At 45.8% G+C, this 15949-nt stretch overlaps 1 protein-coding gene across 1 annotated transcript in view; it reads left to right on the plus strand.

Annotated features, from left to right (window-relative positions):
- IKBKE (inhibitor of nuclear factor kappa B kinase subunit epsilon) overlaps nt 1-14603 on the plus strand; it is a 28334-nt gene extending 13731 nt beyond the window's left edge. The window contains exons 12-20 of the mRNA XM_067531504.1: nt 1710-1785; nt 1904-2016; nt 4882-4958; nt 5169-5208; nt 6191-6292; nt 10295-10391; nt 10731-10843; nt 11681-11752; nt 12769-14603. Coding sequence (XP_067387605.1) covers nt 1710-1785; nt 1904-2016; nt 4882-4958; nt 5169-5208; nt 6191-6292; nt 10295-10391; nt 10731-10843; nt 11681-11752; nt 12769-12802 — 724 coding nt within the window. The 3' untranslated portion in view covers nt 12803-14603. The remainder of the gene's footprint in view (nt 1-1709; nt 1786-1903; nt 2017-4881; nt 4959-5168; nt 5209-6190; nt 6293-10294; nt 10392-10730; nt 10844-11680; nt 11753-12768) is intronic.
- The last annotated feature ends 1346 nt before the right edge of the window (nt 14604-15949 follow it).

Genomic DNA, 15949 nt, shown 5'->3' on the forward strand with positions numbered 1-15949 from the left:
AGAATCAAAAATAAGGGCAGAGGATGTAGTTCACAAGATGCAAACAAGGGATCCAGAGGTGAACATCAGGCAGAAAACCCCGCTGACCACCAAAGAGGCTGAGGTCCTTTATTATCCACAGAACTGGTACAACATGGACAGTGCAAGTATCCCACCTCTGCCCCCTGCCTATTTACCTCCACCCCGAACCTCTGAACCACCTTCTCATTCTGTCTCCGGGGCCCATTCAGTCCTTGTCTTCTGTGCCGAGATCTCTGACCAGTGGTGGCAGTTTTGGTGGTGTGGACACCGGTCCACTAGAAACTGGATCTAGCTCACCACACGAGGCAGCGCTTGGCAGCGCAGCCTATGGGATAGAGCACTGGGCTGGGACTCAGGAGACCCAGCTTCTATTCCTGCCTCCTGCCCCTTGGTAACCTTCAGTGAGTCATGGTCTCTGTCTGGCCTTGGTTTCCCCATCTGTAGAAAGTAGCTAATGACACTGACCTCCCTTGTAAAGCACTGTGATGTCTACTGATTAAAAATTGCTTTCTAAGAGCTTGATGATATTTATTATTATTCCTAAAGTGAAGTGACCAAGGCAATGCTTTGTGTGCAGGAGGAACTTGTCAGGAGCCATTGTCGGTCATTTGTTGGTATTGTGCACTTGAAGATTGGGGCACTGGAGAAATAGACCGAGGAGCAAACTGGGTTGCTGGATAGTGTTAGAAGAATTCCTGCAATCCTTGTACCCGGGGAATGCTCGGGAATGTCTGAGCTGAATGGTTATCTTATTTTCCCCTTGGATGATCAGTCTCCAGTTTCATAAGAACCTGAATTTTAGTCCCTGCCGGTCTGGCTGCTCTCTGGAGTTTTTCAGACGGAATATTATAGGGTATGGCAAACCTCTATAAGCCACAGAGATGAAGTCACCGCATAAATTCAAGGAGACACCAGCGCTGGAATCTTCAGCTTAATACAAATGGAAAAAGAGAGCCTTGTTGCTCAGGAAAATTAAAATCATGTGAAGAGTGGCTTACGCTGCTTTAACCTAAATCCTAGGGGGAGGTCTGTCAGACTGAGACATGGTTTTCCTAGGAAAATGGGTGGAATCCCTGTCCTTTGGACCAAGAATGGACAAAACTCTGGAGAATCTACTGTAAGGAACAATCCTGCGTTGGCTAGGGAGGATGGACTAGATGACTTAATGTGCATCTTTTTTCCTCTAACCTCTAGGATTCAAACTCATTTCAGTGCATTTCCACTGAGCACCGCATCCAGCCTGACCGCACTCTTTGTTGCTGTGCCTTTTATTTCCTTTCAAGAGGCTCCATTATTGGAACTTGCATCAGAGACCAAACTAAAGGGAAATATCAGACAATCCTGCTAAATACATCCGTTGCTGTCACTGCTGCTTCAGTGAAATCTGAACCCATCCTCAGCTCTTACGTCTTCCTTTGTTTTATCCTCTCTGGTGGAAAATGGTTTATTGGAGTTGGGAATGGGTTATTTTATTGCTGAAAGAGCTGCCTTGGGGGATTTAGATGTGACTCCCATTCACTTCAATGGGAGCTGTGCATCTAAATCTCCTAGATGCCTTTGAAACTACCAGCTTAAGAGGATGGTTTTCATTTGCCCAGGTGATATCTGCTCCTCTTCCCCAGAGCAGGAAAAACCCTTCTGAATCCACCCTCTGGTTTAATAAGCTTTGATTTCTGTCTTTCTCACAGGTTTGACTCTGTTTTTGGAGGGAACAAGATTCCAGAGCTGAAGGATCTGGCTGAGGTGAAAACAAAACTGCAAACTGTAAGTTGGAGTGTGTAGTTCCAGCTACGGGTGCTGGGTGGGAGGAGCTGAGAAGGCCATGTGGAACTTCTCTGATTAATGGAGGGACCTGATCTGGACCTTTTCTTTCCCACTTTAGGTCACTGAAGACCTCTCCAGATGTTCCCACAGCATCTCGGAATATCAAGGGACACTGGACTCTCTCTTGTCTGAGTTGTTAGAGCACAGGAAACAGGCACATGAAAACAGAAGGTTTGTGGCATAAATGTCTGTTTAATAATGAAAACGTTAATAGGTTTTCATATGCAATTGTGTGTATACGGCTGTACACACCTCCGTATACATTTGTATTCACACACACTATAAGTTACAGTACACTACCAATATTTGTGTACACAGTGAATGATACAGGTTTTAATATTAATATTACTTTGCATTTAAGTGCAAGATGTTGATAACAACTTTGTCAAATATAAGTGATGTACTGTATATATGTGCATATAGAGTTCCAGTACACTGCCAATATTTGACACATTTTGCACTTGAATATAAAATAATATTAATAGCTGTATTGTTATAGCACTAATATTACTTTGGACATACTAAAATGCCTTTCAACCATACAGCTCAAAGCCCTTTCTAAAGGTATCATTGTCAGAGCTAATGGGAAAATGTTGAAAAATTGGCTCCAAATATTTCAGCATTTTTCCCCATTTTCCAGTTCAATCTAATAATTACCCTCATTTTCTCAAATGTGGAAAATGGAGTCAGTGGCAGAACTGGGAATAGGACCCAGGATCGTCACACACAACACAACAAACCCTGCATCTTGGCAGGGGGTTAGACTAGATGACCCTTGTGGTCCCTTCTAACCCTATGGTTTTATGACTGTCAACTCGCCGGCCCAGGCCCTATCCACTGGCCCACACTCGCCTGTAACCTTCTAGTAGCGTTCCTGGTGCATGTGCATTGGCTTATTAACGCCAGCTGTGATTCTAGGGAGTGTGAGTTCACTCCAGGCTGCTTATTTGGAACTTGTTTCACTTTCTGCTATGAGAACAATTCAGTCCCAGCTTCTAGGAGAAACGTGCATCTGAACTGATAGAGGAGCTGTGTGTATACACTGAAGTGCCACAGTCTCTGGTGGCATTTGATCTCATGGATGCTCTTTATCATTCTTATCTAACACTTGCACTGAAGCTGCCAGTTTCCTGGATTAGAGTGCTAGGGACTGTTAGCGAACAAAGCCAAAGCCTGAGCTTTTCCCAAGGAGTCCAGGAGCCAGAACAGACTGTACTCAGAAACCTCTGTGTTTCCAGGTCATTGCTGTTCAAACTAAGCTATAGTTAGAAGGCAGCTTATTTTTATAATGTCCAACATGGAAAGCCTTACAGTATCCATGATGGGTGATGGCTGATGATAAGCTAACGCAAGGCAGAGAAGTTTGGAGGGACGGGACATCCATTTGGAAGGAGATGGGGAAACGGAGCAGTGCGAATGAATCGACAGCTGTAGAGGATGAAGGCGGTGCTGGGGGAGGAACGGCCAAGAGCCGAACCTAAAGGAGCGGATGGAGAGGAGGTTAAATGGAGACTCGGGGGGCAGCATGGGTGGAGATGTGAGGCTGGCAGAGCACGTCTCTCGGGCGCTTGGACAATGAGAAGGTGGTCTCAGACACGGTCTCCCAAACACACCCACCTCTGAGTCAGTCTGAGGTTTTCTTGTCGGACTCCCAACTTCCCCGTTAGCTCAAGATCAACAAGCGTGTTTAAATGCCTGCGCTTCCCCACCTGCACCCAGAGGCGGTGCTGCACCAGCCACGTCTGTGGCTTTTGTTTGACTGCCAGAAGGGTGGACCCATGAACGATGCCCAGTCCCTGCACCAGGAACAAGCAACACCCTAAATCAGAGGGGCCATACGCAGGGGGTAAAGTAGATTGAGTCAGGAGGGGAGCTCTCACTGCACCAGCTGAACTAATAGGGGAGGGAGACCTGCTGTCCCCAGGCCTGGGGGGGAAGGGGCAGCAGCACCTATCTGCTCTGGGCAGAGGTAGGGGAGCTGTGTTCCTCTCTGTCCCGCCACCCAACACCACAATACCAGGGGTAATACAAGCTGGGGGTGGGGGAGAAGAAGCTTGCAGTTGTCACCACCACTGGGAAGTCTCTTTGGGGCAGGGGCTGTTCTGCTTGGAAAACGCCTTGCAACACTGTGGGTGCGCCCAGAAACAACCACGATAACGGGTGTGTTTTTAAGGATGAATCAGCCTGATCCTGGCCCTCTGGGGTAAGAGCTGCAGGGCAGCCTTCTTCGGCCAGCCTTTGCCTGCTGATGAATTCCTGGCTGGCTGGAGCAGGGGGAGACTTGAGTCTTGTCTGCACTGAGCTTTTATTGAAAATCTGCTGGTGCCTCTCACCTCTGGTAGCAACAGCGTGTGGACTGGATAGTGGTGTTTCAACCCCTGTGTCATCTAGCCCCACTCAGGGCAGGGCTAAACAATGCAGTGGCAAAGACACCCACTTGTGCTCTTTCTACGCAAAGGCTTCTGCTGGGGCAATGCCAGAAAACTTAACACAAGGCTCAGTGTAGGTACAGCCTTCTTGAGATCTTTAAAGTCTTAGCTTCAGCCCAGTGAGAAGCCCAGATACCCTAATGTCAGGAGCCAAGTAAGTGCTAGGAGTAGTCATAATGAGGAGGGAGTTGGTGGCTCACTGTGTGAGGAGACAAGTGAATGCCTAAGAACTGGTCTTAGCTACCTGGATTGTAAAGTCCCACTAGGGTAATAAATAACGCTTTTGTGTAGAGCTGTTCATTAGTCAATCTCAAAAGGCTTTACAAAGGAGATCAATACAACTATCCCTATTTTAAAGATGGGAAAACTGAGCCACAGACAGGGGAAGTGCCCAGGGTCACCTGGTAGGCCAGTGGCAGAGCTGGGAATAGAACCTAGGTGTGCTGTATCCACTAGGGAACACAGCCTCCCAAGGGCAAGGGATGTCTGGGCGCTCTGTGCAGCTCATAGGGAAGTGGGATGCTGCAGACCCAGCTCCTCGTCTGAACTGAGGTTGAATTGAACATTGGGATGGAAAGAAAATGAATCTCATGTCCTGGTTCCACAGCATCCGGCAGATGGAATGCTGCCTCGAGAAGATGCAACTCCTATACAAGCAATTTAAGAAGGCCAGGATGAGTCTGCGTAAGTAGCTGAAGTTGGTGAGCTAGGCAACCTGCTGCCATTTACTAGAACCTGCTGTTTGAAAAATGGAGCTGCAATTTTTGTCTCGCAGTCTCTTGCTATAGAGCAGTCGCGGTGCGTGTGCGCCTCTGTGTATCAGTCTGAATGTGGGAGGTTCCAGCGTTCTTTCCTGGCATGTGGCCGATAAGTAACGAGCTCTCTCTTTTCTAGGGCTGGCCTATAATGAGGAACAAATACACAAGCTGGATAAGTAAGTAAAGTATCCATTGTTTGTGTCTTTACCACCTGGCCACAGTTAATAGGGCTGCTTGATGTTTGACGTTTTTTATTCATTTTGAAGAGACGTAAAACGTTCAGATGATCAATGCTAAGCATGTCGGGTTTTAAATGACTTCCCTGTCAATCAGTTTATTGATCCAGGCCCTTTCATCCCAACCAACCTACAAACTGCTTTAGAAGATGGTGCATGAAACCCCATAGTGTAAATATACTTGGCCTGTAAGATCTTTGGGGCAGAGACTTTTTTTTTCATTATATTATACAGCACCTAGCGCAAAAGTATCCAATCCCTGACTGGCACTTTGAGGGGCCATCACAATAAAAATTAAAAATAATATTCATGGATAATGATGAAACAACCTGCCCAGAGGTTGCTGCCCACCAGCAATTAGTGGCTGGCTTATGTACGAAGACCGCTGTTCAGGAAACCAATTAAGCATGTGCTTAACTTTCAGTGACAATTAGGTGCCTAAATGGCCCTTGGGCTTTAAAAAATCTCCCCCAAACCCAACTGAGGCCAGTAGAACTTAATAAAATACTTAGATGCTCACCTGACATGAGAGAGTTTATACCCCCTGTATATTTTATCAGATCCAATGTAGCTGTGGACCTTCTCCTTAAACTTTAAGGTGGAGATTTTCAAAAGCGCCTGTGGGATTTAGGAGCACAAGTCCTACTAGCAGTCAGTAGGACTTGTGCTCCTAAATCCCACAGGCGCTTTTAGACAGTTTTTCCCCACTAGAGAGTTTTCCTACAAGAGTGTGCCTGGGACTCATTTGTTCTATACACCACAGCAGAATTCGCCATCCCTTCAGAAAGTCCAGCACCCTCTCTCCTTTTCTTGCTGGAGATGACCTCAGCCTTCCTGTCACTAGAACCATGGGATTGAATCCCACTCATTTAAGGACACAATGCTCATTCTCTTTTTTTCCTCTCTGCCCCAATCTTTTCAGGTTGAATTTAGGGCATTTGGCCAAAAAAGTTCTGTCAGTTTTCCAGGACGACTGTGTACAGAAATATCAAGCTGTGCTGGCTACCCATGGGAGCATAACCAGGTAATGGCCATGCTCTCTTCTTTACCTGTGGTCCTGTGTGTCATAGCAGGTATCTGGGCTCTAGTTTTCCATGTAACCAGAGCCGGTACTTTGGTGGGAACCTCTGTGTGTTCACATCTGTGGGATTCAAGGTGGGTTGGGATCACCCTGGTGCAGGCACTTCGGTTCCTATGAACATCAATATGTAGAGTCGTCCTTCCAAAAACCCCTCGTAGCTCCTAAAGGTCTCCAAGCTTTACGCTAATGCTGGGGCGTGACACAAGACAGATGACTAGTAACTCCCACTGGGGTTGGGGAGGAAAGAGTAAGAGGCTCAAAGCTAGTAAGAAGCCCTCTAAGGCAGCTACTGCTTCTCCCGTGTTTTTTATCCTATGCTAAATATTTCTCGGCCGTTGCTCTGCAGAAGAGCTTATTAAGAAGTCTGGTGGAGAGGCGCTGACGGCGATGTTCCTAAAGGTGCCCATGGCTGTAACTGGAGACTGGCCCAGGTCTGAGCCCATGTTCTAGCCTGTATTGATTTCTGCGATGGTCTGAATCCGAAGAACCCTGGGAAAGACTGAATGTAGATTCAGATTGTGAACCCCCCGCCCCCCAACTGTTGGATTGTTTGGATGCAGGTCTGGGTTTGGTCTGCAAAGCTTGGCTCTGGATCATGGGGCTTGAGGACCCACCTCTAGTTCGAAGATATTTCCTATGTTTATTATTACGCTAATTTGTATTGCAGTAGCACCTTACAGGCCGGGTCAGGGATGACAGCCTCATTGTGGTAGGTGCTGTATCTTAACATAACAGACCTGTTTCCTGCCTGAAAGAGCTTATAGTCTAGGACCTCACCTAACCTCACTGGGCTGTTTTTAGTGTCAATAGGCTTTCAACGTGTGCGTAAGTCATTACAGGGTATTAATAATACCCGGCTCGTTTATATGGCATTTTTCATCAGTAGATTTCAAAACGCTTATTCGAAGGAGGGCAGTATCACTGTCCTCGTTTTACAGATGGGGAAACTGAGGCATGGGAAGGCAAAGTGACTTGCCCAAGGTCAACCAGCAAGGCAGTGGCAGAACCAGAGCCAGAACCCAGGTCTCTGGAGTCCCCGTCCAGTGCTCTGTCCAATTGGCTGATCAGGGTCTAATCAGAGCTGATCAGAGCACAGGAAACAGTTATCAGTGGGGAAGAGGAAGAGAAAATTAATTCCCTGGCTGGCTAAGTACTGAACAGAGTTGAGGGAGAAGAGAAAAGGGGCTGATTTCTCTGGCTGTCCCCTTACACCTCTGTATTAGGGAACGCCCATGTGGCAGCATTTAAAAAAAATCCAACTGACCCTCCCACCCAGTGCAAAACTGCCACAGCTTCCCTTCAAGTGTCTGCCTTCTTTGTTCACTCCACAGGAAGATTTCTTCTACCACAATGAAGCTGCCATTAAGACGGAGAACTCCACTTGCAAGGAATGGTTTTACGTTAAAAGGTGTTTGGGGAATATCGCTGAAAGCAAATTGCCCTACGGTGATTGAGTGCTGCACAGTGATTTATTACAGCAAAAAAAAGAAAAGAAAAGTGGAGTTGCTTGGGAGAAGTGGTTGTTGTCGAGATTGAGTTTTCATTGCAAAGTGGCTTTTAAACTGGAGCATCTTCTCCCCAAGGCGTTAGGGGTGTGGGAATGATTTTCTAGAAGTTAGTATTAGAACTTGCTTTTGGTTTGGCGCCTCTGTTTCAGAGATGGGTTTGAGTTGAGTAACGTTTATTGTGGGGCGGGAGGAGGAGGAACTTTTAGGACAAGATTGGGAGTGAAGCTCCTCCCTATAGGTGTATCTCAAAGAGCCTAGGACACTTTTTTTCAGGAGCAAGCATCTGCCTTGGTGTCCTTGGCTACCGTTTTCTTTCTTTGTCCCGCGCAATTGTGCCGGATGCACAAGGTATCCGTAATCCTGCTTCCTGGGAGAGGTGGACTAGACAACCTCTTGAAGGGCCTTCCTTCCCCCCCCTTTTCTGATTCTGTGATGTGCAGCCATTTTGACTAGCTGCCCCCCTGTACCCGAAGGTGGCTGCATTTCCTGGGTAGGGGAAGGAGTTCTTGAACATAACAACGGATGCGATCCTGCAGTCCCCATTCCTTGTGCCGTTGAATCTCTTGTTGACTGCAGTGGGAGTTTTTTCTCGGAGGATGAAATTTACCCCTTTGCAGAGGGACAATCTGAGGCCTCTGCAGCAGGAAAGTCCCATTTAGGCTTCTGAGAGAGTTGCATGGGTGCGGGTTTTTTAAAAGATTCCTCTTGTTTCCTTTTTTCTTCTATCGGATTTCCCTTGTTTAAGGTCAGAGTTGTTTTTTACTTTCACGTTGTTTTTAATTGGCTTGTTTGGGATTGGTCCTTGTTCAGTGGGTTGGGTTTTGTGGTGTGATGGGGTGGAGGTGGACTGTTTGCTTTTAAATTAAAATAAAAATAAAGCCGAAACAAACTTAAAATCTTTTTCCGTATGAGGAGTGTTTCATCTGTCATATTCCTCCACTAGGAGGCACTGTTGCACTCAGGCATGTAGCACAGGTGAGAACAGGGTGAGTCCCCCAAAGGTTGTAGACAGATTCTTGGTCTGAAACGCACCGGTGATGCGGTTGGTGATTTGCATGTGCCAGCTGTTAGTCTGAACAGAAGGACCGAATACTGAGATCTGCCCACCTCGGGGGTGTGAATAGCTCCGTTAGGGAGGTGGTCTAGCCATTCACCTCCAATCATTCTGCTTGTCTCGTGATCCCGTCGCTTGGGAGTAATCTGAGCTCCTTGGGGCAGCGACTGTTCTCTTGACTTGTCTGCACAGCGCCTAGCGTAGCGGGACGCTGATCCTTGACTGGGGCCTCTAAGCCTTCGCATAAAGCTACTACTACTAATATGGGGATAAAGTCAGCGGTATTTGGCCCTAAAGTAGGGAAGCAGAAATCAGGATTCTGGGATATGTCTCTACTGCCTTGTCAGACCGGGTCTGTGGGACCTCAGCTTGTGGACGAGGTGTTTCCAAACCTGTGCTTGAGGATCTGGCTGGGTTTACAATTGCTGGAGCCGGGTCTCTTAGCTGTGATAACACATCTATAGCGCACTACCCAGACCTTCTGATATGGTCTGCTGCTTGACTTGAGTCCACACTGCAAAATGATGGGGCTTGAACCCAAGTCCTGACAGGACTCCGGCTCTGACCCGCTCCACTGGTAGGGTCCTAGGACCCAGGTCCTAAGTGCTTGCTGACCCAAGTCAGATTGATCTGTGTGTGGACTGAAGCAGGGCTTAGCCTCAAACCTGAGTCAGAGCCTGGCTTTAATGTGCAGTGTGGACATAACCTAAGGTGCTATTCCCAGCTCAGCCATTGTTGTGCTGTGTGACTTCAGGCAAGTCACTTCACTTCCCTGTGCTCCAGTTTCCTCAGCTATGATACTGACCTCAGCAGAGGCACAGTAAGTGTTCGTGTATTGCTTTGAGACAGAAGTGCAATATATGCTTCACTTTTATGCAATGCCTATTTTTCTTTCTTATCGTCTGCATGGGGATTAAGCACATAAGACATGATCTAAAGCCCATTGAAGTCAATGGGAGTCCTACTAGCCTAGGGGATTTAGGATCAAGCTCAAGGAAAGGAGAACGCACCATTGTTAATTACAAATTTAAATGGCCGTTTAGAGTGAAATTTACCCTCATGAAGAAGATCAGCACGAGGTGTGTGTGCACTGCTTAAATTGTAAATGATGGTCTCTGGTTATCTCTCTGCATAGGGTAAATTTTCCCCATTAGTTTACTGTTAGTGATCTTTGCACAGCTTTGCTTAAGGTGGTTGCTATTCAAACAATTGAGGAGTGACGGTAAATTATAACATGGGTGTGACAATGAGAACCATTCATCTGCTTTCTTGGGAGATTTTAACCCAAATCCAACATGGTTTTTAGAAGAAAAAAGAAATAAAAATTCCCATTCTTACCAAATATTTGACTGGAGTTTTTGTTGGTTTGTTTTTTCTGAACAGGGAAATTTGGCAGATGAGAGAGCATTTGAAGAAGCTCAGCAACTCTATAGCAGCTTGCGGTGTGGAGATGATGGGATGCCAGGAGTACCTCCATCACGTACGGTTTGTTCTAAACCCCTCTCTGCTCGGAAGATGGATACTACACTGTAGATTTTTTTAAAATCAAGCTAGTATCTTGCATTTGTAATCTTGGAAGCGCTCACAAAACTCCTGTGATATAGGTAGAGGAATCATATTAGTTTCCGTTTTACAGGTGGGGGAAAATGTTGCTTTCCCTGGAGAGGTTTACGCGATGGCCATAGTTATCTGCACACTCCTCTACTTCAGCATTAAAAACCCCCTCACTATTAAAACCTCTAAGCATCGAGGATGCTGGAGTTGAATATAGGAGAGAGCCTGTCATTTGCAGGCTGTAAAGTCTCCATCTCTTCCACAGGCTTTGGACAAGTTATCTCAGAAAATCCTGCAGGAGAAACTGAACGTGGCCCAGGTCTCTTCCGCACTCCCACCAATTTACACGAATCCAGCACATCAGGACATGGTACTTAGGTGAGTCCAGGAGAGAAGGGAGCTGGAATATGTCAGGAACCAATGAGAAGTGCTCCTCCTGTGTGCACCATTACAAGTTGTTCCCTTATGCCTAGGTATAGGCCGGAGTCACAAGCTTCCCCATAGTCCGGTTTAGGCTTGGACTAGGGACCAATACCAGCCATGTGAGAGTTAATGGTCCCCCTTTATATTAAGGTGCCATTTATAAATGGTTTACGAAGGGTGAACAAGTGTCATACGTTTGTATGTGTTTATAAATGGATTGGAGCACATCGTGTTATAGAGGGTTACAAGCCGCGGAGATAAGTAGCCTGTTGAACTCTACAACAATTGATACACAATGTATTCACACCTCTAGTAACCATCTGTTAACTCCTCATGAGCTGTTTATGAATGGAACCGTGATATGAAGCGTGACTGTGTTGATTTTAGGTGTAGGTATCTGAACAGAACAGGCTTGAGAACTTGGAGGAGCAGGGGAGACCTTGTTTGTTGTACAGCAGACAGAGTTAACCAGCTTTCTAGCCCTCCCACGGGTGCACAGGGGTTGAGGGAGAAGGGGACTGGAGGCCAATGCAGGAAACTCCAGAATAGCAACCTGCTACTCAGAATGGGGGTGTCTTGAAGCAGGGGGGCTCTGTGCACTGTACTCGCAGGACTGGCTTATACCTCCCTCTGGGGAATGTTTCTCTTGTGTTCTTTGCTATGTTAAGCCATTTACTTTTGCACACACTGTTCTCCTACCTGAGGGTGAGGACTTCCGCTTCCCTTCTGCAGGAAACCCTCCCACTAGCAGCACAGCATGAGTATTACAAGACTTGTTTGTGTCTTTATCAGAATGCAGGCACTTCGGAAGCAAATGAAATCGGTAGCTGATGACCTCGAGTGTAACAACAGCATCATTGAGCGGTAAGAGATGCAGCAGGGATACTGTACTGAGCATTTACTTGCCCCCTATAATGTCGAGACAGAGCTTAGCCTGCTGCCTGGGAGGAGGATGGGATGGTCTGATCTGGGGAATAGTGTTGATCACTCATACAGGAATAAGATAAAGTAATATTAGATCTACAACAAAGTTAGGCCAGCCAACTGAGCCATTTTTCACAGGGAGATTAGGACTATACTAAATTTACCTCCTGATCTAGCAGTTCTAAAGAGGTTTACTTTCCTTGGAAGTTATGCCTGCCCTTATCTTACATGAATACCTACCTACAATTCACCGTGCCATTCAGGCATTGCTCTGCGCTGTTAAACAGTTGCTGTTTTCCACTCCAGAAGTGGCTGCATTTCAGTGATGGATGAAGTGTTTCCTGCAAGCATTTGGCAAATGAGTTGAAGAATTTCTAGACGAAACACTGTATGTGTAAAATCAAAATCCTACTAGTAATAAAAACATCTGGCACTTCTCCTGGGCCTTGAGTCTTAGGATCACAAAATGATTTAACAACATTAAATATATTTCTGCTTACAGATAGGGAAACTGAGGCAGGGGAGGGTTAAATGACTTGCCTAGGCTTACTGAGCAAGTCAGTGGCAGAGAGAAATAAAACCCAGGAGACTAACCTCCTGCTTTTATCCTAGACAACACCACCTCAGTAATCATGAAAGCGTCTGAATACTAAGAATCAAAATGACAATATATTTCAGGCTATAATTCAGAGGGAGAAAAAATCCTATTTTGTACATCATTATTAGCATCCTTGCCTGCTTTTAGAGACATGAATACCATAGTCCTGGTCATGAATGAAGAAGAGAGAGTGCAGGTGTGTTTTGGAAACAAACAGCTTATTTCAGGAGTTGAGGGAGCAAGCTGCAAAGTTTGGATTCAGGTCCAAATTCTACCCCGGCGTTCAGGAATGCATGAATCCAAGAGGGTTGCTTTGTGTCCCTTCTCTAGTATAAACCTTTTGATTTTGTTCCCACAGGTTAAGTGGGGTTGCGTCCACTCCAGGTGTGTGAGGGAGATGTGATGGATTTGGAGCTGATGAAATAGTATTTAGTTTTTAAATTCTCTTTCACACTTTGGGTCAAGATCAATGGAGAACTTTAGCTCAAAGACATCACCTTATCCTACCTCTCTGCTCCAGCACTTTGGCCCTGTTCACCAGCATTAGTCTTACATGGGCTTCATGCCTGAAATGCTTGAATTCTGGCAGTGTCCCTAATATTGTTCAAATGTTACCTTGTTTGGTTTCCTTTGTGAAAATGGATTGTTCCAGTATTGTACATTTCTTTCTTGTTCCCATCAAATTGCTGACTTCATCCTGTATCAAGGAGGCTATGCTCTGTTAGATGAAATGGGTTGTTGAATCAACATCTTTAAGCCACGTCACTTCTCTCCCGCACATGGAATACAAGCAGAAATCTCTTTAATTTGTGACTCCAGCATAAAGATGATTTTCCATGATGTGATCTCCCAGCTGCTTTATCTTTGTCAATTTTGATCATCACTGGTCCTTTCCAGCGTTGACCGTGAGTCGTGTGCAGGAAGGATACTGGACTCAAAGGACCAAAGCTCTGCTCCAGTTGGGAGAAGGTGGAATATGGGCAATACAGGAATCAACAGCACCAACTCTTTCAAGCGCTTCTCTCTGGAGTGTGTGTAGCTGTTGTCAAATGTCTGCTGAAGACTGGAACATCTGGTTGTGTTTTGTCACTTCTTCTCCACCTATGTCACGTATGTTCTGATTACTGATGGCCAAAAGGATATGAGACTGTAGGAAGCTTCTGTTGCGGTGTCTTGTAGGTACATTGCCAAAGTGATACATGAGATGTGCACTTACTTACACATGCACACGCTCCCTGAATAATTCCATATTGAAGATACTGTGTAAAATCCTTGAAATGTGACTTCCATGGGCTGCATCCAAAAGCATCTTTACCAGTGAAAGAGGGAGGTAATTTTTGTTATGGGTTGAATGGTGGAAATCCGTGCCAAGCAGCCAGATGATCTAGCTGTGAAATCCTGAATCCAGAGAAGGCTGGTCTGATCGCCTTATTGGCAATTTAATTTAAACCTATTAAATTTGCATCCCATAAGGGACCTAGAGTAAAATGTTAAAAATTGACTTGGGGGCCTAATTCTATTTTTAAAAGGGACCTGGGCATTTAGGAGCCTGTGTCGTCTTGTAAGTTAATGGAACTTTAAGCTCTTAAGTGCACAAGTCATTCTTGACAATGGGACTCTGGCTCCTAAATCACTGAGCTGCTTTTGAATATTTGACCCCAACCTGGCATTTGTTCACAGAAAGCCACGCAAATTAAATGGAAGATACTAAAAAAAAACCTCTTTGTGGGATAATTCCACTACCACCAAGTGTTAACATTCCTTGACAGTATGGGCCAGATCCTCAACTGGTGTCTTCACTGATCAACTCCAGCTCTGGCCCTATGAATTTCAATCTTGTTCTCAATTGGGGAATCTCTTCTTCCCTGAATCTAAGCTTTCAGCTGCCACCAAAGTTAATGAGAGCTCTGTGCACATTTTTAGGTCCAATGTATGTGACAGAATACGGATTAGCCAAATACCCCACTCTGGGCACCCATTATTTGAAAAATCAAAACATTTGGGAGTACAGTTTATCTGGATTGCCCCGATGCAGAAAATGCGTTTCTTTAATGCAAACCAAATGTGAAACGCAGGAATGGTCTGGTTTGTTTGGAGAACAACTTGTAAATGGAATTTGTTTCCTTGTTTATTTGCTCATGTCTGTGATGTCCCTTACGGTACACCTGATAATGGAATAAATGGTTAAAGAAATGGTTATTAAGGTTATTTATAAGGCCTCTGCTCCAACCTGCAGAATAGTTTCTCCACAGTTTGCAGATCTGGGGAATCCCAGTAAGTCTGACTTCCAGGGAAGTGCTTTGTTTGCCTTACTGGGGTCCAGTGTTCCAGGGAAGTGCTTTGTTTGCCTTACTGGGGTTGCTAATGCACGTTGACAGTGAATTTAAAGGTGCCCTGATACATGCCCAGGCCCTCATCCTGCTTGGGCAGACTCCGTGTACTTCAGTGGGGTTCTGCAATGGCACGTGGGTCTGCCTGCATGCACCAGAGTGCAGGATCGGGGCCGTAATTTTCAGGCATGGTTTTAAAGATAAATCTGCGTGAGAACACAGTGAACTATGGGTGTTTTGTGTTGCTGTGCACAGAGTTGATTATAAAATGTGACTGCATTTTTAAAGGAGAAACAGATTTTTTGCATGTTCTATAGTTTGATTTATTGCAGATCCCCAGCAGGCCTTTAAGGATTAAAGCTTATCCCAGAATGAGCGAGGTTGGGGCCTTGAGACAGCATGACCTAGTGGATAGAGCACTGGGCTGGGAGTCTAGAGACCTGGATTCTGTTCCTGTCTCTGCCATTGGGCTGCTGGGTGTGACCAGAAAAATCTGATCATGCAATGGGATTCCCCTCCTACACTCTCTTCCTGTTTTGTCTGTTTGGATCCTAAACTCTTTGGGGCAGGGACTCTCCCTTTTGTCTGGGCAACATCTAGCACAATGGTTCCCTGATCTTAGCTGGGGCCTCTAGGCTCAACTGTAAGAGAGACCGAATAGGTATAAGCAAAGGAAGAACAATTTCTCATCTTCTGAGTTTTGAAATAGAGCAGTCTGTGGGTCAGAGAGAAAGAGGAGGGAGCTGTTGTAGAAGGCAGGAGCTGCGGAGGAGGAGGTTTTCACACCGCCAGCGTTGAGAGAAGGGGCCGACTGAGCAGGGAGAGAAGTAGTACGCGACTTTGTGGAGGACTTAAAACTGGCCAGTTCTGAGCTGCTTGATGAAATGAATGCTGAGCCAGGGGAGCTGTTTGAAGATGCCACTGCTGCTTTGGGTGTGTGAGGACAGCCCTGGTCCTTAGTCTGTATTGGTCTAAGAGCAGGGACTGAGGGAGAAGGCAGTTAATTGCCATCTTAATTGTTGGCCAGGAAAAACATGAGATCTACTCAAAAATCCCATTGATTAAAGTCAATGCTGATTCCAAATGCTTTGCCTCAAATATTTATTATGTCCCAAACTTCCTACCATGTTTTAACCTTGGGCTTTACAAGGAGTTGTAATCCTCAGCGGTGATCTGCTGACTCGGCTGTTTGCTAGCTGCAGTGTGTCA

This window comes from Emydura macquarii, unplaced genomic scaffold (genome assembly GCF_026122565.2).
Source record: "Emydura macquarii macquarii isolate MOO-44397 ecotype Brisbane River unplaced genomic scaffold, CSIRO-AGI_Emac_v2 contig_3220, whole genome shotgun sequence".
Taxonomy (NCBI): Eukaryota; Metazoa; Chordata; order Testudines; family Chelidae; genus Emydura; species Emydura macquarii.